General features: G+C 42.1%; 1 protein-coding gene across 3 annotated transcripts; it reads right to left on the reverse strand.

Moving 5' to 3' along the window:
- Window positions 1-394: 394 nt before the first annotated feature.
- On the reverse strand, window positions 395-26368 carry PAPOLA (poly(A) polymerase alpha). 3 transcript variants are annotated; one of them, XM_073577758.1, is made up of 22 exons: window positions 26146-26367; window positions 20793-20960; window positions 20234-20300; window positions 19471-19552; window positions 19206-19315; window positions 18023-18076; window positions 17332-17443; window positions 16031-16120; window positions 15790-15928; window positions 15593-15665; window positions 14487-14607; window positions 14278-14362; window positions 9730-9783; window positions 8909-9028; window positions 8717-8826; window positions 8511-8632; window positions 6186-6328; window positions 6017-6099; window positions 5696-5928; window positions 4562-4630; window positions 3943-4002; window positions 395-2924 (listed from the first exon to the last, which is right to left on the reverse strand). In XM_073577758.1, the coding sequence occupies exons 1-22, from the start codon at window positions 26151-26153 to the stop codon at window positions 2829-2831; spliced, it is 2199 nt and encodes a 732-aa protein (XP_073433859.1). In that variant the 5' UTR covers window positions 26154-26367; the 3' UTR covers window positions 395-2828. The 3 variants fall into 3 exon arrangements, with proteins under 3 accessions (XP_073433859.1, XP_073433858.1, XP_073433860.1); XM_073577757.1 differs by having other exon boundaries at window positions 6017-6102; window positions 26146-26366; XM_073577759.1 differs by lacking the exons at window positions 395-2924; window positions 3943-4002; window positions 4562-4630; ... (5 more) ...; window positions 8909-9028; window positions 9730-9783 and adding an exon at window positions 13374-13702 and having other exon boundaries at window positions 26146-26368.
- Window positions 26369-26584: the final 216 nt, after the last annotated feature.

Genomic DNA, 26584 nt, shown 5'->3' on the forward strand with positions numbered 1-26584 from the left:
CTATCATGCTGACAAAGTAGACATGAGACATGTGTTACTAATGTTTGTGCAGCATGACTATTTTCAAGGCATAAAACTTTAATGAGTACAGGCCAAACTTACTGACCATCTAATGTGCACGGGAGAGCTCTACTCCCTCCTGTCTTCCTCTTTAGACATCATGAACCTGATTTGGGTTGGTGGGAAAAGACTGAAGGGTTTCTATAGCCACTGGACTTCAAATGTCACACAGAAAACACTTTTCTCCTGATCCCCTTTTTGAGGATCACAGCTTATTTTAGCCAACCCCCACCAGCTGCAGCGGCCGTGCAATATTTGATTAGCCGCTCTCTTACTTGTATGGCTGGAAGTGTAATGGATGAGAAAAAAATAAATCCACAGGACACAACAAATGTACATGGGGTTGTGCGGTTTTTATTTTTTTTGTTTTTTTATTTTCTGTTTTCAATTGAGAAATACATCATCTGTTTACAAAATAGCTTCTGAAAAATACAAGGAGAACGGGTACTATAAAACAAAGCAAACTCCAGTCATGGGACAATACATACATCATGCGGAAGCAACAGTCTGATCTTCAGGATGGGAGAAACTAGAGATAAACGGTAGAACACAGAAGGTGGGCAAACAAAAAGTTTATAATAAACAAGGCCAAACATTGTCCTGGGGAGAAGAAAGGGAGACAAAAGAAATATACAAACATCTTCGGTTTCTAGAAAGCTGTGGATGATGAATCGGAGTGTGGGGGGACCGTGTCCTGTAAACAAAAGACTTATAACCTGGTGGCTGGCGTGACTATAAGAAATAAAGATTACCAGTCCTGTTGTGTGGGTTTTATGCCTAAAGGGACTCTCAAAATCTAATATGAGAAGGAATTATTGCATGGGCTTAAAGGGGTGGTCCTAACTTGCACTTAGGATAGGACATTAATATCGGATCGGTGGGAGTCGATCACCCGGCGCCCCAACCGATCAGCTGTTTCTTGTAGCTGCCAAATATACAGTGTACAGCACAGCGCCTTATAATGGGTAGTGGCCATTCTTGGGTACTACAAGAACAGCAGTAGCCATAAATGGCCACTACAAAGTGTATGGCGCTGTAGAGCTCCAACTCAGTCCAGTGAACCTTCAGCTGCAGTATGACCTTGTAACTAGAGACGAGCAAATTTGCTTGGGTTCCCTTTTATTCGGCAAGCTATAGGGCTTACCGAATAAACTGCAGAGGGAACACTGCTTCCTCAATAGCGCCAGCTGATCGGCGCCGCAGCTGCATGTGTCGCAGCTGTGTCAGTCACAGCACATGCATTGAAGCCGGGTTCCCTCTGCAGCTTATTCGGTAAGTGCTATAGCTTGCTGAATAAAAGGGAACCCGAACAAGTTTGCTCAACTCTACTTATAACAGCAAGTAAGTGGGGATCTGAGCCAAGGCACCCCATTAATCTGATCCTAAGGGTAGCCCATCAATATTATAAGTTCTGGACCATGCCTTTAAATGGAAAAACAACCCCTATGCCAAACGTTGCTAAAGGCCAGAATCACGTGTGTTTTTGAAGTAGCTTTGTAAATCTTTCCTGTATATTTCCCATCCTTAAATCCACTTCTGGTTTAAAAAAAAAAAAAATGAACATGTGTGATCCCCAGCCTTACATGAGTTTTCCTGGATAAGAAAAGGTTTTCTTTTTTTATCCCTGAAAAATTGCAATTAAATGGAGATGAATTGCAATACCACCCCACAACCACAAGTGGCACTGTTCATCTTTTTCTAATCTTGGAAACCCATATAAATTAAATGCACTGCAAATAACTCCACAAAGTACAGAGAAGGAAAACTGCATCAGAGTTATTGTGCCCCCCTCCATGAAACCAAAAGCTATAGAGTGTGTTCAGACTCAACACTTCCATTGATTCATTCAACTTACCAGCGGCAATGCTACAGACACCCCTTTAGTCATATACATCCTGCACCCACCTAGCTTAGAGGATAAATCACAGCTTCTCATGTGAGTTACAGTAGGAAAAAAAAAAAGTTGGTTGTCTTGTACATGAAAGTTTCTGCTGCACTTTCCAGCAGGACCAAAACTCTCAAAAACCCAAAATCCGGTATTACCAAGGATTCCCGCACGCTTTTGATGCGATGCCGCACCTCCCCCTAACGTCTGTGTAAAGGTAAGGGGAACTAAGGAATATTCGTGTCAAAAGGAAAGGAAAATTAATGGGACTCTCGCAATCAGCCTTCAGAACTCACACAAACTATAACCTAATGATATTACGACAGAAACATTAACGCTTCACTTTCATTTGCTTTATAAAGGTGGGGGAGGATGACATGTTTCGTGTTGAGAAACAACATGCAAAAAGAAAAAAAAAAATCTAGCACATGAATGAAACTGAAAAGGACAATTAAAAAGAAACCCATCTAAAAGTTCCTTGCTACGGTTAAAAAGAAACAAAAATAAAAAGTGCGTCTGCTGAGAGATTTCAGGCCAGATGTATTGTAAATTCTGCGAGAAATACATGAACTATCGTGGAGTACGGATACAGTTATCAGTCACAACTGTGAGTTTCTCCCAAGACGTCAGTCCTTTTGGGTAAATTATGGAACAGATGGCAACCAGTTACCAGTGAGTCACCAGTCATCATACCAACCTGGAATTCCAGATCGGTGCTTACAGGCCAATACAATTACCTAATTTTTTTTGTTAATATATATATATATTTTTTTTTAAAGTAACATCACATCCTCTTCTTCTCCAGCACTTCCAGGAGACCACTGTTCATCTGGTGGAGATCATTTATGGACCCTGAGGTACTAAGACTGAAAGGAGGGGGCTTTTACCGGTTCAGTCTTAGTTTTATAGAATTCTTGATAACTGGGATAGGATTAGCCGGCAGCGCGGGGATGTCAGACAGATCGGTACTGGACGATCGCTAGGGAAGGGACAGAAGACAGGATTAAAAGGGGTTAAAAAGAAAAAAAAAGCTCTTAAAAATAAGTGTAATTTATCATGTGCATGGGTCTAAGATCCTTCTACACAGAGCAAATCTGCAAATATAATGCAGGCTCACAGGAAGTCATTTTCAGCTACATAATATCTCCATAAAAAGTAGAGTCACTGTGTACATACACTACTGATCCCGAGTTACATCCTGTAACTGTACTAGCAGAATATAGTGAGTGCAGCTCTGGAGTATAATACAGGATGTAACTCAGGATCAGTACTGTAATGTATGTACACAGTGACTGCACCAGCACAACAGTGAACGCAGCTCTGGGGTATAATACAGGATATAACTCAGGATCAGTAATGTATGTACAAAGTGACTGCACCAGCAGAATAGTGAGTGCAGCTCTGGATTATAATACAGGATGTAACTCAGGATCAGTACTGTAATGTATGTACACAGTGACTGCACCAGCAGAATAGTGAGTGCAGCTCTGGAGTATAATACAGGATGTAACTCAGGATCAGTACTGTAATGTATGTACACAGTGACTGCACCAGCAGAATAGTGAGTACAGCTGTGGGGTATAATACAGGATGTAACTCAGGATCAGTAATGTATGTACACAGTGACTGCACCAGCAGAATAGTGAGTGCAGCTGTGGGGTATAATACAGGAGGTAACTCAGGATCAGTAATGTATGTACACAGTGACTGCACCAGCAGAATAGTGAGTGCAGCTCTGGGGTATAATACAGGATGTAACTCAGGCTCAGTAATGTATGTACAAAGTGACTGCACCAGCAGAATAGTGAGTGCAGCTCTGGAGTATAATACAGGATGTAACTCAGGATCAGTACAGGATCAGTAATGTAATGTATGTACACAGTGACTGCACCAGCAGCAAGGACAGCTCAGGAGTATGATGATAACTTCTTTCAAACACACACAGTACAACTGCAGAATTTAGTTTCTGGTGTTATATAGCACACTATGACTGGTACCTGAGTAGATGGCAGAGATCCAGGGACAGGGGATGATGATTTGATTTCACCTTCGTGCTCCTGCAAAATCAGAAAAATAAAAGGGCAGATTTATCATTATTGGCTAATTTTTAGAGAGTGGGAAAATGAGCTAGTTTAGTATAGTAGTTATTGGCGTTTGATAAACTTGAAGAATGTTTACACCACTCTCTCTGTGCCAGGAATTTGCTTCACAATTTTAGGTGAATGGTACTTAGGACACAGTTTTCCGATAATCCGCAGCCCCTTGGAGAGGTTTCACCCACAGATGATGCCAAGGTTAGATAGAGCATCAGGCGGGTTGAATTTCACAAGCCAATTGTTGGTTTCCCAGGTAGTTCACTAATGCCAGGTGTCCAACAGCAGTCTACTCTCCCATGTGTGCATGGTCAAACTGAGCATGTACGAGTATAAAAAAAAAAGTGGGTGTGCTGGCTGAGATATTCCTATTTGCCAACTGAGAACGCAGCAAACCACCATCCAAGACACGTGTGTGTCTGACCAGACACTATACCAATACCGGTCACTTAAGAAAGGTCTCATTCTTGGTGCAATCAGAGATAACTATTGCTGCTGTGAATTATGAAGATTCCATTTTTACCTTTACAACTTCCATTTCAACTTTTTGCATTTCCTCAACTTCATTTGCAGAACAGCTATCGAGTTCCTCCTGTAAAAGACACAAAAAGACAATTTGAAGTTTATCTCCATGATTTTCCCTACTGCTATCAGTCATCTCCCACATGATGCACCTAAACCATGGCTGCACAGGTTTCTGTAAACCAACAAAAAGCATGAGCACAGCAAGTGAGCAGTGGATCTCTAAGAATTGGATGTTTGTACTTAAACGGAATGGATCATCAGATTTTTGCCACCTAATCTGTAAGCAACATAATGTAGACCCTGATTTCAGCGATGTGTCACTTCCTGGGCTGCTTGCTGTAGTTTTCACAAAATTAGGACTAGTATGCCTGCTATCATGTAGTCCTCCATATTCATGAGCTCTGTAGAACCCCATCCTCCACCACTGGTTGGCAGCTTTCTGCCTACGCACAGTGTGCACAGAAAGCTGATAATCAGTGGTGTGGGTAGGGTTATATCTGCAGCAGAGAAAACAGGGATTTTATCAAAAGTGCAGCAAGCAGACCAGTAAATAATACATTGCTGGAATCAGAGTCTCTGTCCATACATCAGGCCTCTCTCAGATGTGGGGAGCAAAAATCTGGTAACAGAAGGTCTTTAATGTAAAATCCATTTCTTGCTAAATATAAGGCTATACTTTCTCAGATGCTCATCAGCTTAGCATATATTACATTTTAAAAAATGTTCAGTCCCTCACTGACTGCATGGTCACAGTATCTAAAGGCTGGATTATGACCGACTTCCCTGCAAGGGGCTCGGTACCTGAGGAGGACCACAGGGTTCTTAACAGACACAGGATTTGGGCAGTGAGCACGTGTTGCCCATTTGTAACATCAATAGGGGACTGCCTAGGGGTCTATCTTGGAGGTGGTCAGAATACTTGGCTAAAATGGGAGAAAGAAGAGAGTCATAAAAGGTGCCTATTCAGGAACAGCTTCAGAGCCGTGTCCCCCAGTTGGGAGAATAGGATACCGCAGTTGGAGCAGAAGACAGGTGCCAAGGAACAGAGGTCAAGCCCTGAGGGTTAAGGAGGTAAAGGGCAGGAATAAGTGGCTGTTGGAACTGCTTATGCATGTAACAAGCTAAAAAATACCTCTTCGAGTTTGATTTTCTTGGGACTATCATCTTTTGGGGAAGAGGATGCCCGCTTTACACCAGAAACAGAAGATACAGGACTGGGCAATTTTGCCGCAATGTTTGTTAAAGGCTTCGAGACTTGGTTCACCAAACGGGTAGCAGTCACGACTCTCGACACCACAGGCTTTGGTGTTGAAGAAATGGCTGGTTGCATGGCAGTATCGGCAGGAATGCTTTCGTTGAGGTTGCCTGCAAGACATTTCCCACAAATGATGAGAAAAAAACAAAACTTGTATAAACGCAGGGATGTAAATTACATGAACCTTTTCTAACATACCCCATGAAATATCGCAGGGATTACTCGGTGATGCAATGACTTCTACAGTGGCTGAAGTGTTTACTGGGACTGCTGGACTGTTCCTACTAGATGGAAGACAAAAATACAGTTAAAGTTGTACATTTACATCTTTTAAGTGGTCTGTTTGTGAAAAATAGGCAGTTTTTACCCCTGAGACAATCCGGAGATGTTCAGAGGACTACTCTTTGAGGCATTGGTGGGAGAAGGCACAGAGATACTGTTGTCACTGTCCATCGATAAGTCCAAGCTGTTGTCATTGAGGGAGACGAGCTTAACGCCATCCACTGAATGCTGCAAAACACAAAAGCAAAAGAAAACTATTGCAGAAACAAACTTCCATATAAAAGTGCTGCACAAATTGTTACTTGGCGCTTAATATCAGACAGCCCGCACCATCATCAATCACTGTTACATAGACCAGGGGACATGGAGAGAAATGGGAAAAATTGTTTGTTTTTTTTTTAAATTTAACAAATAACATTTTCCATAAGTCTAACGATACATCAAATGTCAATTAGAAGGTTTAAAAGTTTAGCAGCAATTTTTTTTTTTTTGAGACCTATTCAGTTTTGAAGGGACCTTGAGGTCTATATATCGGACAACCCCCAAAATTAACAATATAAAAACAGCATCCATTCAAAAAATGCAAACTGCTATCGGGTGGTCCATTAATTCATGAAAAATACTGGAAGTGTTAATGCAAAATGGAGTGAATAAAATATTTTTTTCCCACTAGAATGTAGCTAACATTGCAATGGTCCCCCATAGCTGGTAGACCCAGGGGCCCTGACTTGGCTTTGGATTGCCATGGCAACCATCAAGACCACACAAACAATCTTACAGGGCTAATGGGGTACATCTCTCTGTAGATGCCGCTGCTATGGACAAAAACATTTAAGGGTTAAACTGCCATGGTGCCAATACTGATCGTGGCCAATGCAGCAGGTTGTCTGTGGTTGCACAACGCTGACACCTGCCACACTTTCAACCATCAGGGAAGGTTATTCACTTATTTCTCAGGTCAGTAAAAAGTCACATTGGAAGTCATTCATGGGTTAAAAGCCGTAGAAAAAACAACCTGTATAACCGTTTGTATGGCCATAATCCTACTGACCTGAAGGATCACATTGTCATGCTATTTATATTGCAGCTAAGCTCTAAACAGTGGAATTGCACTCTCCACCCCCCAACATTGCCCCTCACTTGTATTCGCACCAAGATGAAAAAAAATAAATTTGTACGGCTATGGGGACTGAATTTTAAAAAAATGTCTATTTGTATAAGAATAAACAAAAGCGGAAAAAAAACTAACTATGTCCGCATGTTTAGGGCTTGATTGTGGTTGTTTCCTCCAAAGTTAGCCACAGAGAAGCTGTAGTCCATGACTTCCTGGGGACATCACAGCTGCACAAAGTGTGTTAGGGAATGGATGCCTTTGTCTGATAAGTCACACTTTAGAAATTACTAGAATCGGCAGACACTTGCTGTAGTTTGCACTGAGGCTAAAGAGATTTGTCCGACCTCACTTTACACAATGGCCAGCTCCGTACTCATTACATAGTAATCAGCAGTGTCAGTGGGGTCATCCTGCAGGACAAAGCCTGGAGGCTACACTAGGGGCACGTAACGCTGTGGATTTACATCAAATCATGCAGATATGTGAAGCTGAAATGCTGCGGAAGCCAAACCTCTAGCGAAGGTGAATTTACATGGAGGATTTTCTCTGCACATGAAATCAACAGAGCTGGTACTGCAGCAATCCCCCTACATTAGACAAACGCTGGCCGAACCTGCTGATAAACAGACTATTGGGCCTCCCAGCCCTCCACCAACAAATGTTGGGGAAGAGAAGGATGCGGTATCTTGGATTTCCAACATCCAATCCTTTATTCTTTGGGAGATGAAGAGTCTGGCAGCGTCTTTCTCACAGAGAACACAGGAGCGCTTGGCCGAGTGGAATGTTCCTGTATTTGGGTGGCAGCTATCAAATATGTAAGGCCCATGTAATTCAGCCTTAGTGTTAGGTATGCCATGATTAATCTTTAAAGATATCCATATTTGGGGATTTCTATTTTTTTAACTATCTGTGCAATTGCATTTCATAAATTTTTTTTTTGCACATTTCCCTTTTATAAACTCCGTGTTGCACTGTATATTGCTGGCTGCAGAATGAGATATTTGAGAATCCATCAGCGAGTTTGCTCTGCCCGTTTAAAAATTGTCTTTTTCTCAGCTGATTTATGACCACAGACCACATCAAAGTTGAACGTACAGGGAAATAACCTGGTCTATCATTGTTGTTTAAACCTATTGGCAAAAATGATTTTTGGTTAGCCAGGAATTTAAGTGAAAATAAATAATCCACAATCACTCTAATGGGCTATCCTAGCTATAAGCCATGAACTATAAAGTACTGGAAACAACTAAGAAATTGAATATTTAAAAAAGCAGCGTTTTTATAGGGATCATTTACCTTTTTCTTTTTTGGCAATACGTGTGTTGGGAGGAGCTGATGCAGTCGCTTCCTTTTCACGTGCATTGCTGCGATTTTCATGTCCATTTCAAACATTTTGCTATTTATTGCCTGCCTGTAAACTACACAAAACATCCAAAAGTTAAGAAGAGATGAGAAAAGGAAGAAGGCAAAACACATTTACGCCTTAGAGCGGCAGGAGTTACCAGTGTCTGTGAAGGCCTGGATGTCATACGTGAGGTCCACACTGAGATTTTCTGAGTTTTCCATCTTTTTGAAGACTAGTCCAATAACCCACATGGTCTGGAATTCTTCCCTGTTAATGAGAAAACAAATAAATGTGCAATAAAGGACATGTGCGCACAGACAGTGCTCCCATGCAATATCAGCAGGCTTACTTTTCTGGGTTTTCTCCAGGAGCTGGGAATGACTGAGGGTTCACATGAGCGAGTGTGATAAATTCATTCTTTTCTAGACTTCCAACGAGGATACGGATCTTCGACTCAACTAAACCCACCCTGTAAGTGAAGGAACGACATTGGTGAATGCAGGCAAATAATAGTTTTACTCATCTTTCCCTTTCCTGCCCTTGTAAATCTGTTCAGACAATAACTGGCCAGGACAGGGTCACACTTACAAAGATGCGGCCCAGGCCTATTCCAGTGAATGCAGCCAAGAAATACCTAAGAGCGGTTATAGGAAGACATTTTACATCCATGTGTTTGGTGATGTATGCTGCCAGGTTTTTAAGATCTAATATGTCACTTTGCACCTGTATCTTCTAGCAGGAAGGTGAATGGCAACCAGATGAAATCGCTTATCGGCAGCAGAACATAAAAAAAATATTATAAAACCCTTTTATCAATGCATTGGAATGATCTCTTGACATGAATCATGCAACATTTTACCCCGCTGGATGTAACAGCAATTGCTCTATTCACAGGCAGCAAAATTGTTAAAGGACCACAAGGAATCCTATATAGGCTCTCTTCACGAGATAGAAATACCCTTTTAAAACAAGTCATGTGGTCAAAAGACACTGATGACTTATCTATAGGGTAGTCATCAATATCAGATCACTGGGGTACAACAGGTCCTTTAAGCAAGTGAAAGTTTATTGGCACTATTCCTTTTCTTAAGTTGATTTACAAATAATATTCAGAAAAAATAAAATAACGCACGTATCAGGCAAAACTACACTTGCTAGATGATGACTTACCATTCAAGATGCTGTTTTTCAGTCGGTGCACTCGCGAGAAGTATAATATAATGCCTTTGAAGATAAAGACAACACTGTTTTATTGCAAAGAGTATAAACATTTTTTTCGATTTTATGCCCTACACTTAAGAGGCAAACACTAATGCTACCGATCGTGACTCCACTGATTGCTCCGGTTTGGACAACTCCATTGCACTAGTTTAAAGAAATCTCCTATTTGTAAAGTCAGGTATTCTTGCTGGCTAGTAACCCCTCACATCACGATTGCAATCTGTGGCAGAAGCTGGAGCTGCAGCTTTCATTATCTGGGCAGTAGTCCGGCTGCTGGGGAAGGAAACTAAAAGTTGCTCACGATATGAAGAATTCAGTAAAATGTTCTGTCGCAACCACACAAACTCATACAACTGGACACAAAAGGTCGAAGAACCAGCATTTCTGGATTAACACATAGACGTAAATTTCATATATTCCTTTTTACCCTCCATCAATTTAGTAATTTTGCAAAAACCAAAGACTGCCCTGATCCTGCTGCAAGAGGACCAGACGCCAGGTTCCAGACCTTCTGCCTATATGTAGGTGCACAAAAGAGCAATCTCCAGAATGTCTGCAGTGATCAACTATTGAGCCATAAATTAGTCATAACTAATAGTACAAGTCAAACATGGAGGAGGAAAGATACTATGTTAAAAGGGGCTGTCCAGTATTTGAAAAACATGTCTGCTTTAACCCAAAAGCAGCGCGATTCCTTATGTCCAATATTGCAGCCATAGAAGTAAAATGATGCTCTTCCAATACCACAGTCTGAACAAAAGGGTGGTGCAGATTTTTGCAATCCATGCTTTTTAAATCCTCGGCCAACATATTTAAACATTATGCTAATAACTCTAGCTATATAGTCTGTATTCTCAATATTTAATCAGAGGCTTTGTAAAGACTGACAAGGTGCAGGAATGGTCAGAACTAATGAATAAGAGGTTAAGTAAAAGCAACATTGATGGTTTGGGATTTAATACCCTCCTTGGCATGGACTGGACTTGTCCCATATTCTAGCCCCAGCATCTGCATCCTAAACAACTAATAAAAGGGGCTTATCTTGTATTAAGATTAGAGATGAACGCGTTTGAACGGGTCAGGGCGTTATTCGGCAAGCTATAGCGCTTACTGAATAAGCTGCAGAGAGAACCCGGTTTCCTGGAGCGCGCCGGATGATCAGCTGGATACCTAGAGCGCTCCCAATGATCAGCTGTTCGGCTCCGCAGCTGCAGGTGTCGTAGCTGTGTGACAGTCACAACAAACAGGCTCTCCATGCATGTGCTGTGACTGTCACACAGCTGTGACAAATGCAGCTGCGGAACCGAACAGCTGCTCAGCCAGAGAGATCCAGGAAGCCGGGTTCCCTCTGCAGCTTATTCAGTAAGCGCTATAGCTTGCCAAGTAAAAGCCTTGACACGATCAAATTCGCCCATCTCTAAGATCTCCTGTGAAGATCTGAATCCACAGATTCTAGTTTATTTAGCTTTTTGGGCAAAATTATTACAAGCAGCGGTTTTATATTTAAGGACGCTGTTTTGAAAACAAGTCATTTTTCCTGGAGAATGAGAGAACAGCAAGTCAGGATTATTTTCATGATTCACGCTGGTTAATAATGGACTTTCCTTCTGTTAAATTAAATTTAGTAGGTGCGTTCATTAAGGATGCAGTACAAGCTTTTTAAAAGTTACAAAATCTGCTGCAAATATTGTGCTGGCAACAAATACTATAAAATGCTCCCACCCCACTCATTTGCACGTGTGCAATACAAAAGCGTTAAAAGAACTGACATACTGCCAATTTGCAATTGCTCCTTATATGCAAGGAAAAACCAACCAGCAAGTGCACTAGAGTTAAGAAAAGGTTTTTTTGCTTGTATAGAAAAATACAGCGTTTTTTTTTAGGCAAACACACAATGTGTGCACATACCAGGTGCGATTTCACATGACCATATGCCGACAGTAGTTTACGCACTGAGTTTCAGCTGCAGAAGCCCCGGACTAGAACTAATCTATGAGCCTAGTATCTTCATTCAGGTGAGGAGTTCCGGAATGTGTAAAATACAGCCCCTATACGGTCCTGGGGGGCTGTGTGAATGCACTCCGACAGCAGGCCTTATGCAGAGGTATTACGGGACAGAATATGACTCCAAGTCTAAGGCCAAGTTCCCTTGTCCAGTAATCAACCTTCAGTACCGGTCCAGTAGTAATTGTTCACAAAGAAAAAAAACTGTGCAGCCAGAACTCAACTGCCTGAAAAACATGGATTTCAACTGGATCCGTTTTTTTTTTTTTTTTTTTAAACATTGAAGTATATGAATAAGTTTAGCTAAACAGCCATTTGTTTTTATCCTGTTTGAAAATGATCAGTGTTTTGCTTACTGTAGGAGGAAAAATTAATACCGTACTTAACATGTGCTACTGGACATGTGAACTTTCATTTGAAACTGATCTAGTAAGCGAAACTCGGATCCTTTTCAATATGGGAGAAAACTGGATGGCTCTTTGTGTTTTTCATAAACTTCAATTTAAAAAACCCCAGATCCAATTGAAATGAGATTCGTTATTGCTGCTGGATCCATTCTAACGAATGATTACTGGACATGTGAACATAGCCTAAGTAGAACACAAAGTTAAAAAAACAAAACAAAATACCCTACCACAATATACTCCAAGCACAAAGGTCAGTGAAGTCTTTGATCAGTCAAAAACCATGCAAATTTGGATGGAAACAAGAATTACTCTATCCACAAACAATCAGAGATCCGTCTGTCCAACCTGACATAGGGTGTAGAGTCTGCTGCACACAGACATCTGTCTGACAAGCAGCACAAATTACAGATAGGTCACTGGTATGAAACCTACGGCACATTTCGGGGGATTAAATAAAGGCAAAGTAAATATTACCGATGAACTATTAAAAAGAGTGTCACCCCCCAAAATTCTGATTAAACCAAACCACTCATATAGGGGATAGGATCCCAACAAAAAAACAAAAACCTATCCAAAGGCGGGGCTTCGGTGCACCATTGGCATGTAAACAGAATCAGTGACCTGTTACGCCCCCTTAGTTTGCGGAGGGCGCTCAATCAGCGGCTCTGCACTTCTGCATGGACACTGCAGGGGCCAAGTCACGCTCAGTGTCAGCTCTCAACGCTGCCTCCTGTCTACAGCACAGTACTGAGCAGTGATCAGAGACAACAATAAGGGCCTGAAAAGACACTATGAGCACGGCTGGGCTCCTGTAGTGGTGCGGAGCTGCCGACTCAGCTCAGGCACCACTCAGTTAAGCGCTGTCAATCAAACCAAGAGATACACAGAAAGAACTTGTGCACACAAGCTGTTTATTCGAACAAGTACCATCTCTGGTTTTGACACACAGCACTCGTACCCATGTACACATGAGATTTTTTTCCTAAGACCAAATCAGAGTGTGATTAGCATAATCGAAAGAAAGAGAAAATGGTCATCTGCACACACAGTAACACAGACTGCGAGTGAGCCTTAAGGTTGTACCAAGTAAAAGACTGGAGTTGTCAGCAACCTATAACTTAATGTTCAAAAAGCCCTAAAATAAATCAGACACATTCACATTATTTGTTTTTGTTTTTTTCCTTTTCATTTTTTTTTTTTTCTTGTATTTTTTTTTTTTTTTTAAGATTTATTTGCTAATAACATACAGGAGATAACAAGTACAAAGGTAATAAATGTCCACAATCACAAACCAACTTATATCAAGAACACAACCTGACATGCAAGGGGGCAAAGGGAAGTCATGGGAAAAACAACAGACACAGAACTGCTGTATTTAGAGAACGATTTTTGTACAGTGATTTTAATTCCAGGGAAGGCAAAACAATCTCCCATCCAGCGCATGTGAGGCTTGCTGGAAGTCAAAAATCAACTTGCAAAATTGAATTTTTCATGCGAACTTTGAAACCCAACTGGGAATGAAAAATCAATAAATTATTTTGCCAGGTGACGCACTAGCTAGCGTTTTAGGTGAAAAATTACAACAGGGAAACCTCTCTGCCACAGCAGTGTCATGACATTGACATACAACAAGTAAAAGTATTGCTAATAGTAACATTGCATACTACTATATTCCAGATTCTTAAGCTCTGTTACTTACCATCCACTGGTCATGAGTAGGTGATTTCCATGAGCATTCTGACAGCACTATAGGCACTATATGTGCTGCAAGTTCCTTTCCCTCACATTCCCAGAATGCAAAACTCCTACCATTGTCAAATGGCTTGCCTGCCGTGAACTACAAGTCTGTCCCTCATTTCCTTTAGAGCAACATAGAGTCCCCACTTCCTATAATCCATCTTGACGTCTCGGCTGCTACAAATGGATTACACTTGACAGCGTGTCAGACAGAATGAAGACACCGAACTTGACAGATTTTTTTTTAAGGATAAGACATCATAATGTGATTGATAAAGCGATCAGCAGCTTGTCTGAGTTTACTTTTTCCACCCCACCAAACGCGGCAGACAAATTATAATATACATACTTGTATTTCTGAAAGAAGTTTGGAGCTTCAAAAAGTTTGGACCAATCTGTTTTACCCAGCAAGATCTCATCTGTGATGGCCAATCCTAGGGGAGAAGGAGTTAAAAAAAGAAGACATTAAGATGCATGATTTTAGAACAGAAGTATGGATAAAAACGGGAATACAACCATTACAGAGGGAAGAACAAAAATCATTTAATCTGAACGTACCTTGCTTGAATTCCTCTACCATGACCATTCGTGTGGAAACAGAGACATTGTAGGTAGAATTCTGCTGTGGGTAGGCCGGTGTAATAATGGGCATGAGGTGGTATCTGTCACTGGGATTCACCTTCAAAAAAAAAAAAAAAAAAAAAAAAGGTACACCAAAGTAGTTATTTCTTTAAATTGAGAACACTATTCCAAAATTTAAAAATTATTAACAGTTAACACCCATTCTAACTAGCAGATTAGTTGAGCTCTGAATACTAGGACCCTCCATTGACTTCTAAAGGTGGCTCTTAAAGGCCCAACTGGAATGGCGCAATGGCTGAGCAATCACAGGACCCCTCTATTCACTCTCTATAGGAGATGGACACTAATCTCTTTTTTTTCTGGCAGTCAGAGAGAAAGAAAGGAGCAGGGACTAGCATGCACAGATGATGCCCCTGCAATGTCATTATGATAAGAGATGCACTTCTGCGCCATTCAAAGTGTATGCTCAAGACTGAATGAGGCAGCAGAGCACATTCTTGAGTACCACCTTATTTCACAGTACAGCCCCCTGCCCCAATCTAAAGGCCCTTTTACATTTAGCGATCCACCAGCGATCCTGACCAGCGATATGACGCGGTCAGGATCGCTGGTGCATCGCTAACTGATCGCTAGTGAGCTGCCACACAGGCAGATCTCACAGCGATGCAGCAGCGATACAGCGGACGATACTTACCTTTCAGACGCGGCGATCCTGACGTCCTCCGCCCGCCTCCACACGTCGCTCATCGGCGCCAGCAGGAAGCGCCCGACGAGAAATGGAGCTGCGCAATCTCGCACGATCAGCGATGGACAGCGGGGCAGCCGGTCAGAGGCAAGTATCACACATAGCGATATCGCTATAACGTCACAAAATCGGTGACGTTATAGCGATATTGCTAGCGATATCGCTATGTGTAAAACCCCCTTAACAGGACAAGAGCACCTGCTGAGCGTCAGATAACTATCCCACCCAGCAAACAGCAAGGTCTCTGCATGCTCAGTATCAAAGGAAGAGAGGTGCTGTACAACACCATGAAAACACTAACATTTTGTTTACAATTGCGTTAGCATTGTTTACTGACCCTTGGATCCCACACAGGTAAATTAAGGTTACACTCCTCTGGCTGCTTCAACAAAACTGGATTCGGCCACTCCCTGCATTGGAAGGGAAAAGAAAAACAAAAACAAAAGTTTAGCACACTATAGAAATACACATGTAGCATTACAGCAGTAACTTTAAAAAAAAAAAAAAAAAAAAAAAAAAAGTGTATAAACATACCATTTGGAAAATACCAGGAAAAACTTATGGACAAGTGTGGAAGCTATTGCGTTTGGATACAATTGGCATGTTCTTGCAACTAACATAGCCCAGGAGACACCACCAAGAAATCCTAGGATGTTGGAATATATGTTATGGCCTACACAAAAAAAAAAAAAAAAAAAAAAAAAAAATAATAATAGACATTAGCAAGGTTTCTAGAAGGCAGTAAAAGAACATTGAGCTTGGCTGAGTAACTTACGTTTGGCCCACAGTTTGATTGCTCTCAAAGTTAACCTGAAGCTATCAATGTTCGGTACTAGATGGAGGATTTCATCAGTTACTCTGCAACCTGGGAAAAAAGTAATAAAATATAAACTGATTACGAGCAGTTAATGAGAGGGCTGTGATGACGTGGGAATTTACTCAGTAGCATCTAATAGGACTCGGAAAATGAGTAAATAAAAAAAAATAATATGTACGGTAAACTGTTTAAGGCCGATCAACTAAAATAAGGAACGGAGGACATTGTAGCGATAAGATTTTGAAATTCATGCAATTCTAGCAAAAAAAAAAAAAAAAAGGAGATTTTTGTGTACTCACCGTAAAATCTCTCTTAGCCTTTAATTGGGAGACACAGAACCTTTTTTCTTCCGTTTTTTTTTCACCGGAAATACAGATGAAGAAAAGTGGGTCTCCAGCGAGACTCCCGGCATGGCTCCCTCCTCGGTCCCCTACTGTTGCAGAGACAGGGACGCAGAAAAGCCCTGTCTCTGCTGTGCCATCCAGTCCGCACCCTCCCCCGGCCCCAACAGGATCCCTCCGCCAGCCTGGGGTCCCTGGAAGCTGCGAAATGCTGCCTGATCTCCGACCCTACCTGAGGCGTCTCAACCTAATACCCCCTGCGGGGGATTAGGGAGGGTGCGTCTGTCACCGTCAGGGGGTCTTCATCCTCGCCTCAACCTCAACCCAGACCCCTTAAAGGGGTTGGGGAAGGAGGGGGGTCTCGACCTCGAACCAGGACCCGAGGGACTGGGGAGGGAGCGACATGGGGAAAAGCCACCTCGACCTCAACTGGGTACCCCTAATAGGGGACCGAGGAGGGAGCCATGCCGGGAGTCTCGCTGGAGACCCACTTTTCTTCATCTGTATTTCCGGTGAAAAAAAGGAAAAAAAAACGGAAGAAAAAAAGGTTCTGTGTCCCCCAATTAGGCGACAGAGTAAAAAATCTTATTGCTAAGATGAAAGGGAACTAGTGATGAGCGAGTATACTCGTTGCTCGAGTCTCCCCGAGCATGCTCGGGTGATCTCCGAGTATTTTGGAGTGCTTGGAGATTTAGTTTTCATTGCCAAAGCTACATGATTTGCGACTGCTGCGAATGCCTGTTTGTTAGGGAATTCCCACATGTATTCAGCCTGTCTACAAGTCGCAAATCATGCAGCTGAGACGACGAAAACTAAATCACCGAGCACGCCAAAATACTCAGAGGACACCGGAGCATACTCGGGAACACCCGGGCAACGAGTATACGCGCTCATCACTAATTATCTAAGAGGACTCACCATTAAGACTCCGTATACACCTTATGTCTAAATTCTTTAGCAGGCTATCATCTCGTAGGTCCAAGTCCTCAGGAATTGTCTGAAGTGCAAGTCTTGCAAATAAAACATCAATCTGAAAAGAAAAAAAAAAAAAAAATGCAAAAATTTAACAACTCCATAAAAAACAAATTGTACTTCTGAAGCAGCAAAAGATATATTTGTATCCACGCAGTTTGGTAAAGCACCATATTGATGACTGAGAAGATTGGAGAAGCAATAGTACCCAAGCACCTTTATGATACTAGAACTCCTCACTAATTACTACAACATGAAGTTAATACCTTCAGGGATGCATACCGACTGTTACAAAAAACCAGATATTGAAGACAAGAGTTGTGCAAAAGTCAAAGGCACACGGTCCAGCAGCCATGATAGACAGACCAGAGCCCCGCAAACCTCCTCGGTATTTGTTCAGATGAGTAGGCACGGCATCATGTCACCGTGTTGTCGCACCACAATGACCGTTTTGCACCAGGTCTACTAATACAATGACGCTGGCGACACCAGTTGGTAGAAGGAGATGCATGGGGACATGCAAATGTCTCGTAATTCTACAATAAGCCACCAGAGCAGTTTTATCCTTATAAACATTCAAAATTCTGTTTTTACAGAAATCACAATAACTCATGCAACAGACAATAAAAATGGTTACCTCTATTCCATCAAAGCAAAGCTTTATGACTGGTACAAAAGCTTCTTCTACAGCCTAAAAAAACAAAAAGAGGGAATATTTTTAATAAAACAATAAAAGGTCCGTAGTGACGTTAATGGTGACCACAAGCGTATAAAGCTGTGCAAAAACCACACGACTGAGAAGTACAATACTAAATCTAATCTGCCAGTAGCAGATCTCATCTGTCGCTCCAGTCGTCTTCTGTGTTTGTGACCTGCCGGATCGCTCCAGTGTTCCCCAGGGCGTTCCAGAGGCAACTTTTCAATGAAAGTCTATGAGAGCAAGAACGAGGCCTTCATAGACTAACATTGAAAGCTCGTGACCGTTACCCTCTGACTTATGAGGCTGTGGTCACCAGATGACAGAGAGGGACCGGACCAGTACTGGGAAGAGCAGAAGCCGGCAGATGGCAAGTATATTCCAAACAGGAGGGTAAATGGATCAGTTATACCACTTCAGCAGAGAAGTAAAAAAAACTAGAACCCTGGAGTGGTGCTTTAAGAGATCAATCATCAAATCTCAAAATACAAACTGGAAACAATATTTAGAGGATCTTTTACACCTGAGGAGACTGGCATACTTACTTTGAAAATCTCTGAATGGCAATATAATTCTGACATAATATGAGCATTTTGTGAGTTTAGCGTAAGCTCATGAGTATGAATCTCAATCTTAGCCTATCCACACAGCCCGATGAAGGCTCTGGTTCAGGGCAAACAACTTTTTTGCCAAGAGTGTACTTATTTTTTACTACGAATATAAAGCTTTACAAGTAAAGCCGCTGAAGGAACTTATTTCCATCCTTGAAGAGTGTCCTCCAATTACCAATTTTTTATCTTACCATCGTCTCCACCCAGCCTGACAATGGTAGCTTGCACTGCGAGATCTCAGCAACAGTGAGGAGGCTATGTCAATCCAGTTAGGAGGGTGGAGAGAGTATGAAGTTTCAACTACGATTTTACAATCATTCTGACAAGAACTGTCACAGTAACTACATCAGCCTTATCAGGTCTGAGAACTAGGACTAAAAAGCTTTTTCCACAGGAGATGCGGGGGAGTGGGAGATCAAGCAGATACATTAAATTACATTCAATTGAAAAAAAAGTACAGTAGCAAAATTTTGCAGGTAGGAAAACTTTGCAGGTATGATAGCCACACTTACACGAAGGTCCTTAACTTCATCTTGCAGCTTCAACTTTTCATAAAAGGAAGAAAAAAAGTCGCTTCTGTCGACATGTCTCGGTGCCACACACAAGGCATCAATATCTGCACCTGTAACCAGAAGGAATACACAATACTGATTCAAAGGAAATGCAAGAATTCAAAAGTAGAAAACTACATCAACCCTTCCAAGTGTTTAAGGAGATTTGTTAATCAGATAGGAAGGATTTGAGGTTCTTATTCAGCTTTACATAAAATGTACAGACCTTTTGTATGGACGCCCAATCTGTATGACCCAAAAGTAAATATCTTGCCTCCGACATGTTCAATTACGGACTGCGGTAAATTCTGAGGGAGGTAAAAAGGAAATTATACATGGTAAATGTTAAGAATCCTACAATGGACATATATTAATCTCTGCTACCGATCAAGTAACACAAACACAGTAAGAGGTGGGGGAAGGAAACAGCAGCCAAAACTAAAGATAAGTGGAGTATTTGCTAGATCTCATTTCTTTGTAAAGCATTAAAAAGGGGTTGTTCCCTACTAGGTCTTCTTGATCAAAATGTTTAGCCGCAATAAAGCCTATAATCATCTCTCGTGCTGGCACCATTGCTGCAGTGTTGGCACTCTCCTGGGACATGCGTGCGGTTGTGACACATGATGCCGGCGCCCTTTCAGCGCTGACGTCACTGTCCCCGTCTCCTGTCGAATTGAGAAGGAAGAGGAAGCCCGCAACGCAAATTTCCTCTTCATGTTCGATTTGTCCGAAGGCGGGAACAGCGACGTCAACGCTTATTTGGCGCCTGCGTCACAACAACTGCATGCGAGCCCAGAGCGAGGAACTGCAGACACAGCGGGAACGGCACTGGCACGGGAGAGGAGTATAAGCTTTTATATTTTAGAGGGACCAAGCGAGTGGTATGAGAAGTTATCAAACTGTTTTAATGTACAAGAAGGAAGAAAATGATTAACGTCAGAATTTCAGATTGTATTTGATATTGCTGAACCTGAAATCTCAGACCTTACCTTGATTTCACTGATTTCACGAATCCATTCCTTAACCAAATTGTTCAGTTTCCCCAAAATTAAAATTCTGTAGGAGGAAAAAGAATGTTGAATCACAGACTAATGCATTGCCTATAATAAAATAATCTGGGTCATCATAATTAGCACAGGTAGTGGGTATTACTACACTCTCGCCTGATTATACAGTGTACCTGCATAAACATATTAATGTGTATAAGGTACTGTTCACATTGCTGTGAGGGAGGTCACTACACTGCAGTGGGCACATTCTATAGGGGCAGAGGAGCGAGATCGACCACTACACAATGAATGGAGCTGCGCCATTCATCTCTGTACACAGTACTTCCAGATTCAACTTTACAGTTGATCAGCGAGTGTCAGAAACTGGGGATAAACTAGGGATAGGTCAATAATAGTTCCTGGATACTTCAACCAGCACAAGCAGGATGTTTTCCTGGCCCATCCTAGACCAGGAATAGTTTTATACCAAGTCCTATTACAAGGTTATGAATCTTTTGCATATACAAAGGAGCACAAGTGGCAATGCGACCAATCTCACCTCCTCTGCAATTCTTCTTCTTCTTCAAACACACCAAAAGGTTTCAATGTTTCTATGAGTTTCTGGGTGAGGGTGCAATCAGTTTCCTTCGGAACCGCTAAACTGATCGGAGAGGTGATGCCATAATTCTTCTGCGCTTGCTGCTGTGTTCCTTGGTTTGTCAGTGGACTAAAGTAAAAGATAGAATGATAGAAAATGAGGCAAAACAAAGTCATACACGGCATTATCGGATGGAGAGCTGATGCATGCTCGAAAAGTTCACATTTTATCAAAATTTTTCTCCAGCCCAAATCTATTGCGGCTTTCCCATTAGAAAGAGAAATTACACAGCTGTCTCACCCACTCTGGAAACAGTTCACCACGTTATACATATTAAAGAACTATTCCCAAAATTAAAACTTTTCTATCCAAATGTTAGGCGACAATAATATTAGCAAATACCTACAATTAGAACTGTACAATCACTCGCACATATAGTGACAGTTATCAGTGGTCGTAACCATGTATACCTAAAGCTACTACAATGGGGTAAGCGACAGGGAATCAAAGGAACTATACAGTTCTAATTGAAGATATTTGCTATTATACCTACTACAGTGATAGGAATAACCCCTTTAATAGAACAATTAAGGAAGCACTCCTGTTAAACTTGTTATTGCCTAAAGCTGAGTAAATGTGTGTGCAATGTAGCACCGATTGCCGTCCTCTTCTCTCTTGCACGATTTCTAGTCCATTTCATTAGATCATGCTGCTGTTTATATGTGAAGCGATAGGAAATAATAACTGTCCTAGGAGCGCTGGAAATGAGACCAAGACAAAAATATTGGTGTTAAACCACAACGCTTTTCAAGGGTTAAACCGTCTTCATCAGGTGGAAGTTTATTAAGTTTATTAATGGCATTTGTTTAAATACCCCTTCCTGTATTCCTTTAAGGCTATGTGCACTTGTTGCGGATTCTGCTGCGTTTCCGCAGCGGTTTTGGCCCTGCGGAAACGCAGCAGTTCCGCTTACCATGTACAGTACAATGAAACCCTATGGGGTTTCAAAAACGCTGTGCTGACGGTGCGGATTTTTACGCGCGGTTTTGCTGTGGTTTACAAACTGCAGCATGTCAATTGTTTGCGCAGTTTCCGCAGCAGTTTCATACCTTTACCATAGTAGAGGTGTGAAACTGCAGGGCAAAACCGCAGACCAAACCGCAGGTCACTTTACCTGCGGTTTTACCTGCGTTTCCGTGCGGAAAAACCAGCAGCGGAATCCGCAACGTGTGCACATAGCCTAATAAACTTCCACCTGATGAAGACGGTTTAACCCTTGAAACACGTTGTGGTTTAACACCAATATTTTTGTCTTGGTCTCATTTCCAGCGCTCCTAAGACAGTTATTTCCTATCACTTCACATATAAACAGCAGTATGATCTAATGAAATGGACTAGAAATCGTGTGAGAGAGAAGAGGATGGCAATCGGTGCTACATTACACACACATTTACTCAGGACCGTTATTATTTCCTAGTGCAATTTGTATCCTCTTAGAAGGTTAACGGCTGGAGCTGCGGTGCACCTTTTCCCTTTGTTTTTATCTGCGGCGCTCCTCAGTGACCGCTTTTTTACCCCCTGGATCTCATATGTGAAGCGAGTCACTTTTACAATGTAAGTCAATGGAAACTCAGAAAAGGCACCATAGACTTACATTGTTCTCATACAAACCGACATGTGACTTGCAATAGAAGTCAAGTGAAGTAGAGTAGGCCCAGAGTTGTGCTGGGAACCAAGGAAGATGGTGATGGGCGAATATATCAACACTACTCACAAAGATTTAGGCAAGTGTCTAACTACTAAACAGAAATTGCTAGAAATACAGATAGAACATATAAAATTGTGCAACTACACAGCAAGGCATTTATTACTGACAGAAAAAAAAGTTAATACATTTCTGAGCTTACACTAAAGAATTGCTGCACCCGAAGCACACCACAATAACTACGGCAAAACAGGTTTTTGGAGCATTTTTCTCTGTTTTATACAGACAGTTCAAAGTAAATAAAAGCTTACATGATAAAAAGCCGCCATGTACCACTAAGTTACCACACTGTGCGAATATGCCTCATACACTATTATTCTCAGTCTATGGATTGTATTTTATATGTGAATAACTAATAAACAATAACTAAGACAAAAGAATAGAAAATTCAGCTTATTGACCACTGAAAGGGAACAACTCCAGATTAATCACAGAGAACCAAATCACCGTGACCAAGTTCTAAGTGTTAAAGAGACAACTTCTCCCATCCACAACGCTATGTAGTTTGCCAGCCTATTCACATTTGATCAACAGTTTCTATCAGAAGCCAATTATTTTTCATGCGCCTTTTCACATTACAAGGCGATCTCACAGACACAACTAAAGTCAGACATAAAACACAAGGTTGTGTGTGTTATTGCTTCAGATAGAGTCCACAATGACTGAATGAAATCCAGAGTGGTCAAACAAACGTCAGTAGTGAAGATCAGCCATATTGGTTATTACTGCTGAAACCGCTAAAAAACAGTTTAGTAATTAAACATGGGTAAAGAGTCAGGCTCTGTGCACACGCTGCAGATTCTGCTGCGGATCCGCTGCGGATTTGGCTGCTGCGGATCTGCAGCAGTTCTGCAGACAGTGTACAGTACCATTATAGTCTATGGGATTTACAATCTGCTGTGCACATGCTGCGGTTTTTTAACTGCGGAAAAGCTGCAGTTTTGAATCCGCAGAAAGAATTGACATGTCACTTCTTTCTGCAGATTCAGCTGCGGTCTGCCACCTATTCCATTGTCCAGGTGTCAAACCGCTGGTCAATCCCGCAGGTCATTTTAGCTGTGGCTTTACCTGTAGATCCGCAGATGCAAATCCGCAGGTGAATCCGCAGCGTGTGCACATACCCTTATGCTGTGTGATCACCATGAGCTCTTCACACTGTATTTTCTCACAGTTCAAGCAGAATGGATGGGATTTCTAGAAGTCTCATGCCCACGGTGCTTTCCACTGAGTGGAGTGTGTTTCAAATACGCAACATGATAAATTTCTCTTGCAGGTACGCTGAGTTTTCACCATAGGATTACATTAGATGCTGTAAATCCACAGGTAAAAACACATGTAATCCGCACATGACCCTCAGCTTTGGCAACGCGAAAATACCAGGAAATAACAAAGCAGCTTTATATAAGACATGAAAAAAAAAGCAAAATAACCCACGGAGTCCAAACCGCAATTAAAAAATACTAACATAACAGCCAAGTGACCTAATATACGCAATAGGTTAATCAATTCTGCAACACCAAAAACTTACCAAAATGTCCTTGTGAGATTGTAGCGCGACCATTGACCCATCCTTGTGGGAAATGGTGAAGATTTTACCTGTAGAGCCATACAAGGAATATCCCCAACCAATATAGTAGTAAGTGTATGGTAGGAGCTGCTCAGCTGTGCTCAGGTCTCTCCAGGTGATACTGACATGGCAGGTACCTGCCCAGGTATATGTACAGATGGCCTGACTACATTTTTAATTGAAAAAGGCTGTCAACTCCAAATGTAAACAGTGGCTGGAGGTGTGAAATCACAGCTCATCTGTGATTACAACAAAGCTATTGAAAAGACAAATCCCAAACAAAAGGCCAAGTGACTCCCCCAACACTGTAGTTATTTAGCCAAGAGATGATCAGATTATGCATATGGAAAGGAGCTCATATGCATTAGTTGATCATCTATGGGCTAAATAACTACAGTGTGAGGGAGCCTCCCATAGGTGAATCAGACCATGGATTTCCACATCTCATGCTTTGTTCTCATGGAGGAGGGCATCTGGGAGCAGGTGATACTGGTCTCACTATTGAAAACACAAATGCTCAGCTACACTGAAAGTGCTTGTATTCCCTAGAAGGAGTGGAAAAAAAAAAGTAGCAGAGACAGCAAAAAGTTACAGATTATCGGATGCTTTTTTTTTTAATAACTCACCATCTGACAATTATATGCCTTCAAAGAACCTGTTACCATTAGCTATGGCATTACCGCAGCACAAGACCCCTTATCAGTATTATCGCCCCATGTTCTGCCGCTATCTCTGCATTCAGATGTAATATTGGGTAGGACACTTTGAAAACATTTATTCATATATACCCATGAGTGCAAAGAGAGAAAATACCTATAAGCCTAAGGGATGATTTCCTTCATATAAAATGATGACGCCTGGGAGTCTGAATGATCCAGATAACCAAGGGTCTGCACCCCTCCAATATTTCCTATACATAAGAAACTCCTGGCCTTAAACTGCAAACAGATCCATGCCAGTGAATAGGACTGGCGGCAGCGGTTCCCTGGTAAGGCTGTGTTCACAGGTCCAGCAGCAGCTGTGCTCACACTACTTTTTTGCCCAGCTAAAAAAAAAAAGATTACCGTAAATGATTTTTACTTTTTTTTTTTTTACAACTTTGAAGTCTATGGACAACAGATCCATTAATTAGCCAAACGGTTTCTTCCATTTGAAAGGATCCATGTCAAATGGCAAATTAATGGCTCGGTTTTTTTACACAGACTTCAATGTTAAAAAAAAAAAAAAATGGACCCAGCTAAAATGATTTTCTTTTTAGCAGGACATAAAGGCTGTGTCTGCACAGCTGCTACTGGACCCGTGAACACAGCCTAAGTGGAGGGTCTTTAGCGCCTCAGGATCAGGGGGTCTCCCAAGTATCATGAAGCAATGAGGAATCCAAGCGATAAAGCAGCACTTCAGAAATAGCGATCCCCCACAATCCTGAAGGCTGACAGAGTGCGGACCCCTCATTCTCGGGGCAGATCCTTCTGATGGTCATGTTAGCTAATGTTGCATCTAAATATAGTATGATGATATAACTGCTTGCTGTCAGTGAACGAAAAGAAAGCATCAGTGAGCCGTAGTGGTGGGAAAAGGAACTGATTCCCACAATGATAGCCCCCCAAATGTTAGCGGATGGAGGGGGAAGAAGCCTGGTCGCCCACCCTGCAAGCTGGCAGTGACTGCAGACCACCAGTCAGACGGATCCGCTGTCTGCACTTGATCGTGTTTTGATTCATAGCAGCAGAAAGTAAACACAGCTCTTATCAGAAAATAAGCTTTATTAACAACTAACACACGGACAGCGCTGATCTCCTCCTCATAACGGCCCTTTGTGTAGTGGCCGCAGCCCCTGAGCCGCCATCGCCTCCCTCACACGGCTGAGTGCACAGGTACATAGGTGATGAGGCCCCCGGGGACCGCCATGGCCGCTCACCTCAGCGCCGGGTCACCTCGCTAATGACGTCACCCCCGCTCATCCCCCACAGGCCAGTACTCACAAAGGCATGGTGACCTCACTCCTCCGGCCGCCGCCCACCGACTCTGGGCATGAGGAAGCCGGAATCCGCCGCAACAAACCCGGCTTCGGAGAACAACAATGAGCGACCGGAACCTGCCGCCTAAACGCTTCCCGTCTGTCCCAACATGGCGCCCGCCGCTACCACAGCAACGTCCTGGAGGACGTCAACGTCATGACGTCTGCGCGTCCTCTGCATGACCACGCCCAACTTCCATCCCCAGGCATCATGGGAAATGTAGTTCTTTTACATAGCAGCGACACCTGCCGACATCTGCTGGAATTACTTTTCCTTACTGTCTGATCTTGACTCGTCACTGAATGGGAGTTTAATTTTTTATTTATTTATTGATTTTTGCATGTGATAAAAATGGACCGAAAAAATGCAGCGACATGGAATTAAAGTGTCAATCCACCCCAAA

The sequence above is a fragment of the Dendrobates tinctorius genome, unplaced genomic scaffold (assembly GCF_039654945.1).
Source record: "Dendrobates tinctorius isolate UK_male_01 unplaced genomic scaffold, ASM3965494v1 ptg000057l, whole genome shotgun sequence".
In the NCBI taxonomy this organism is placed as follows: Eukaryota; Metazoa; Chordata; class Amphibia; order Anura; family Dendrobatidae; genus Dendrobates; species Dendrobates tinctorius.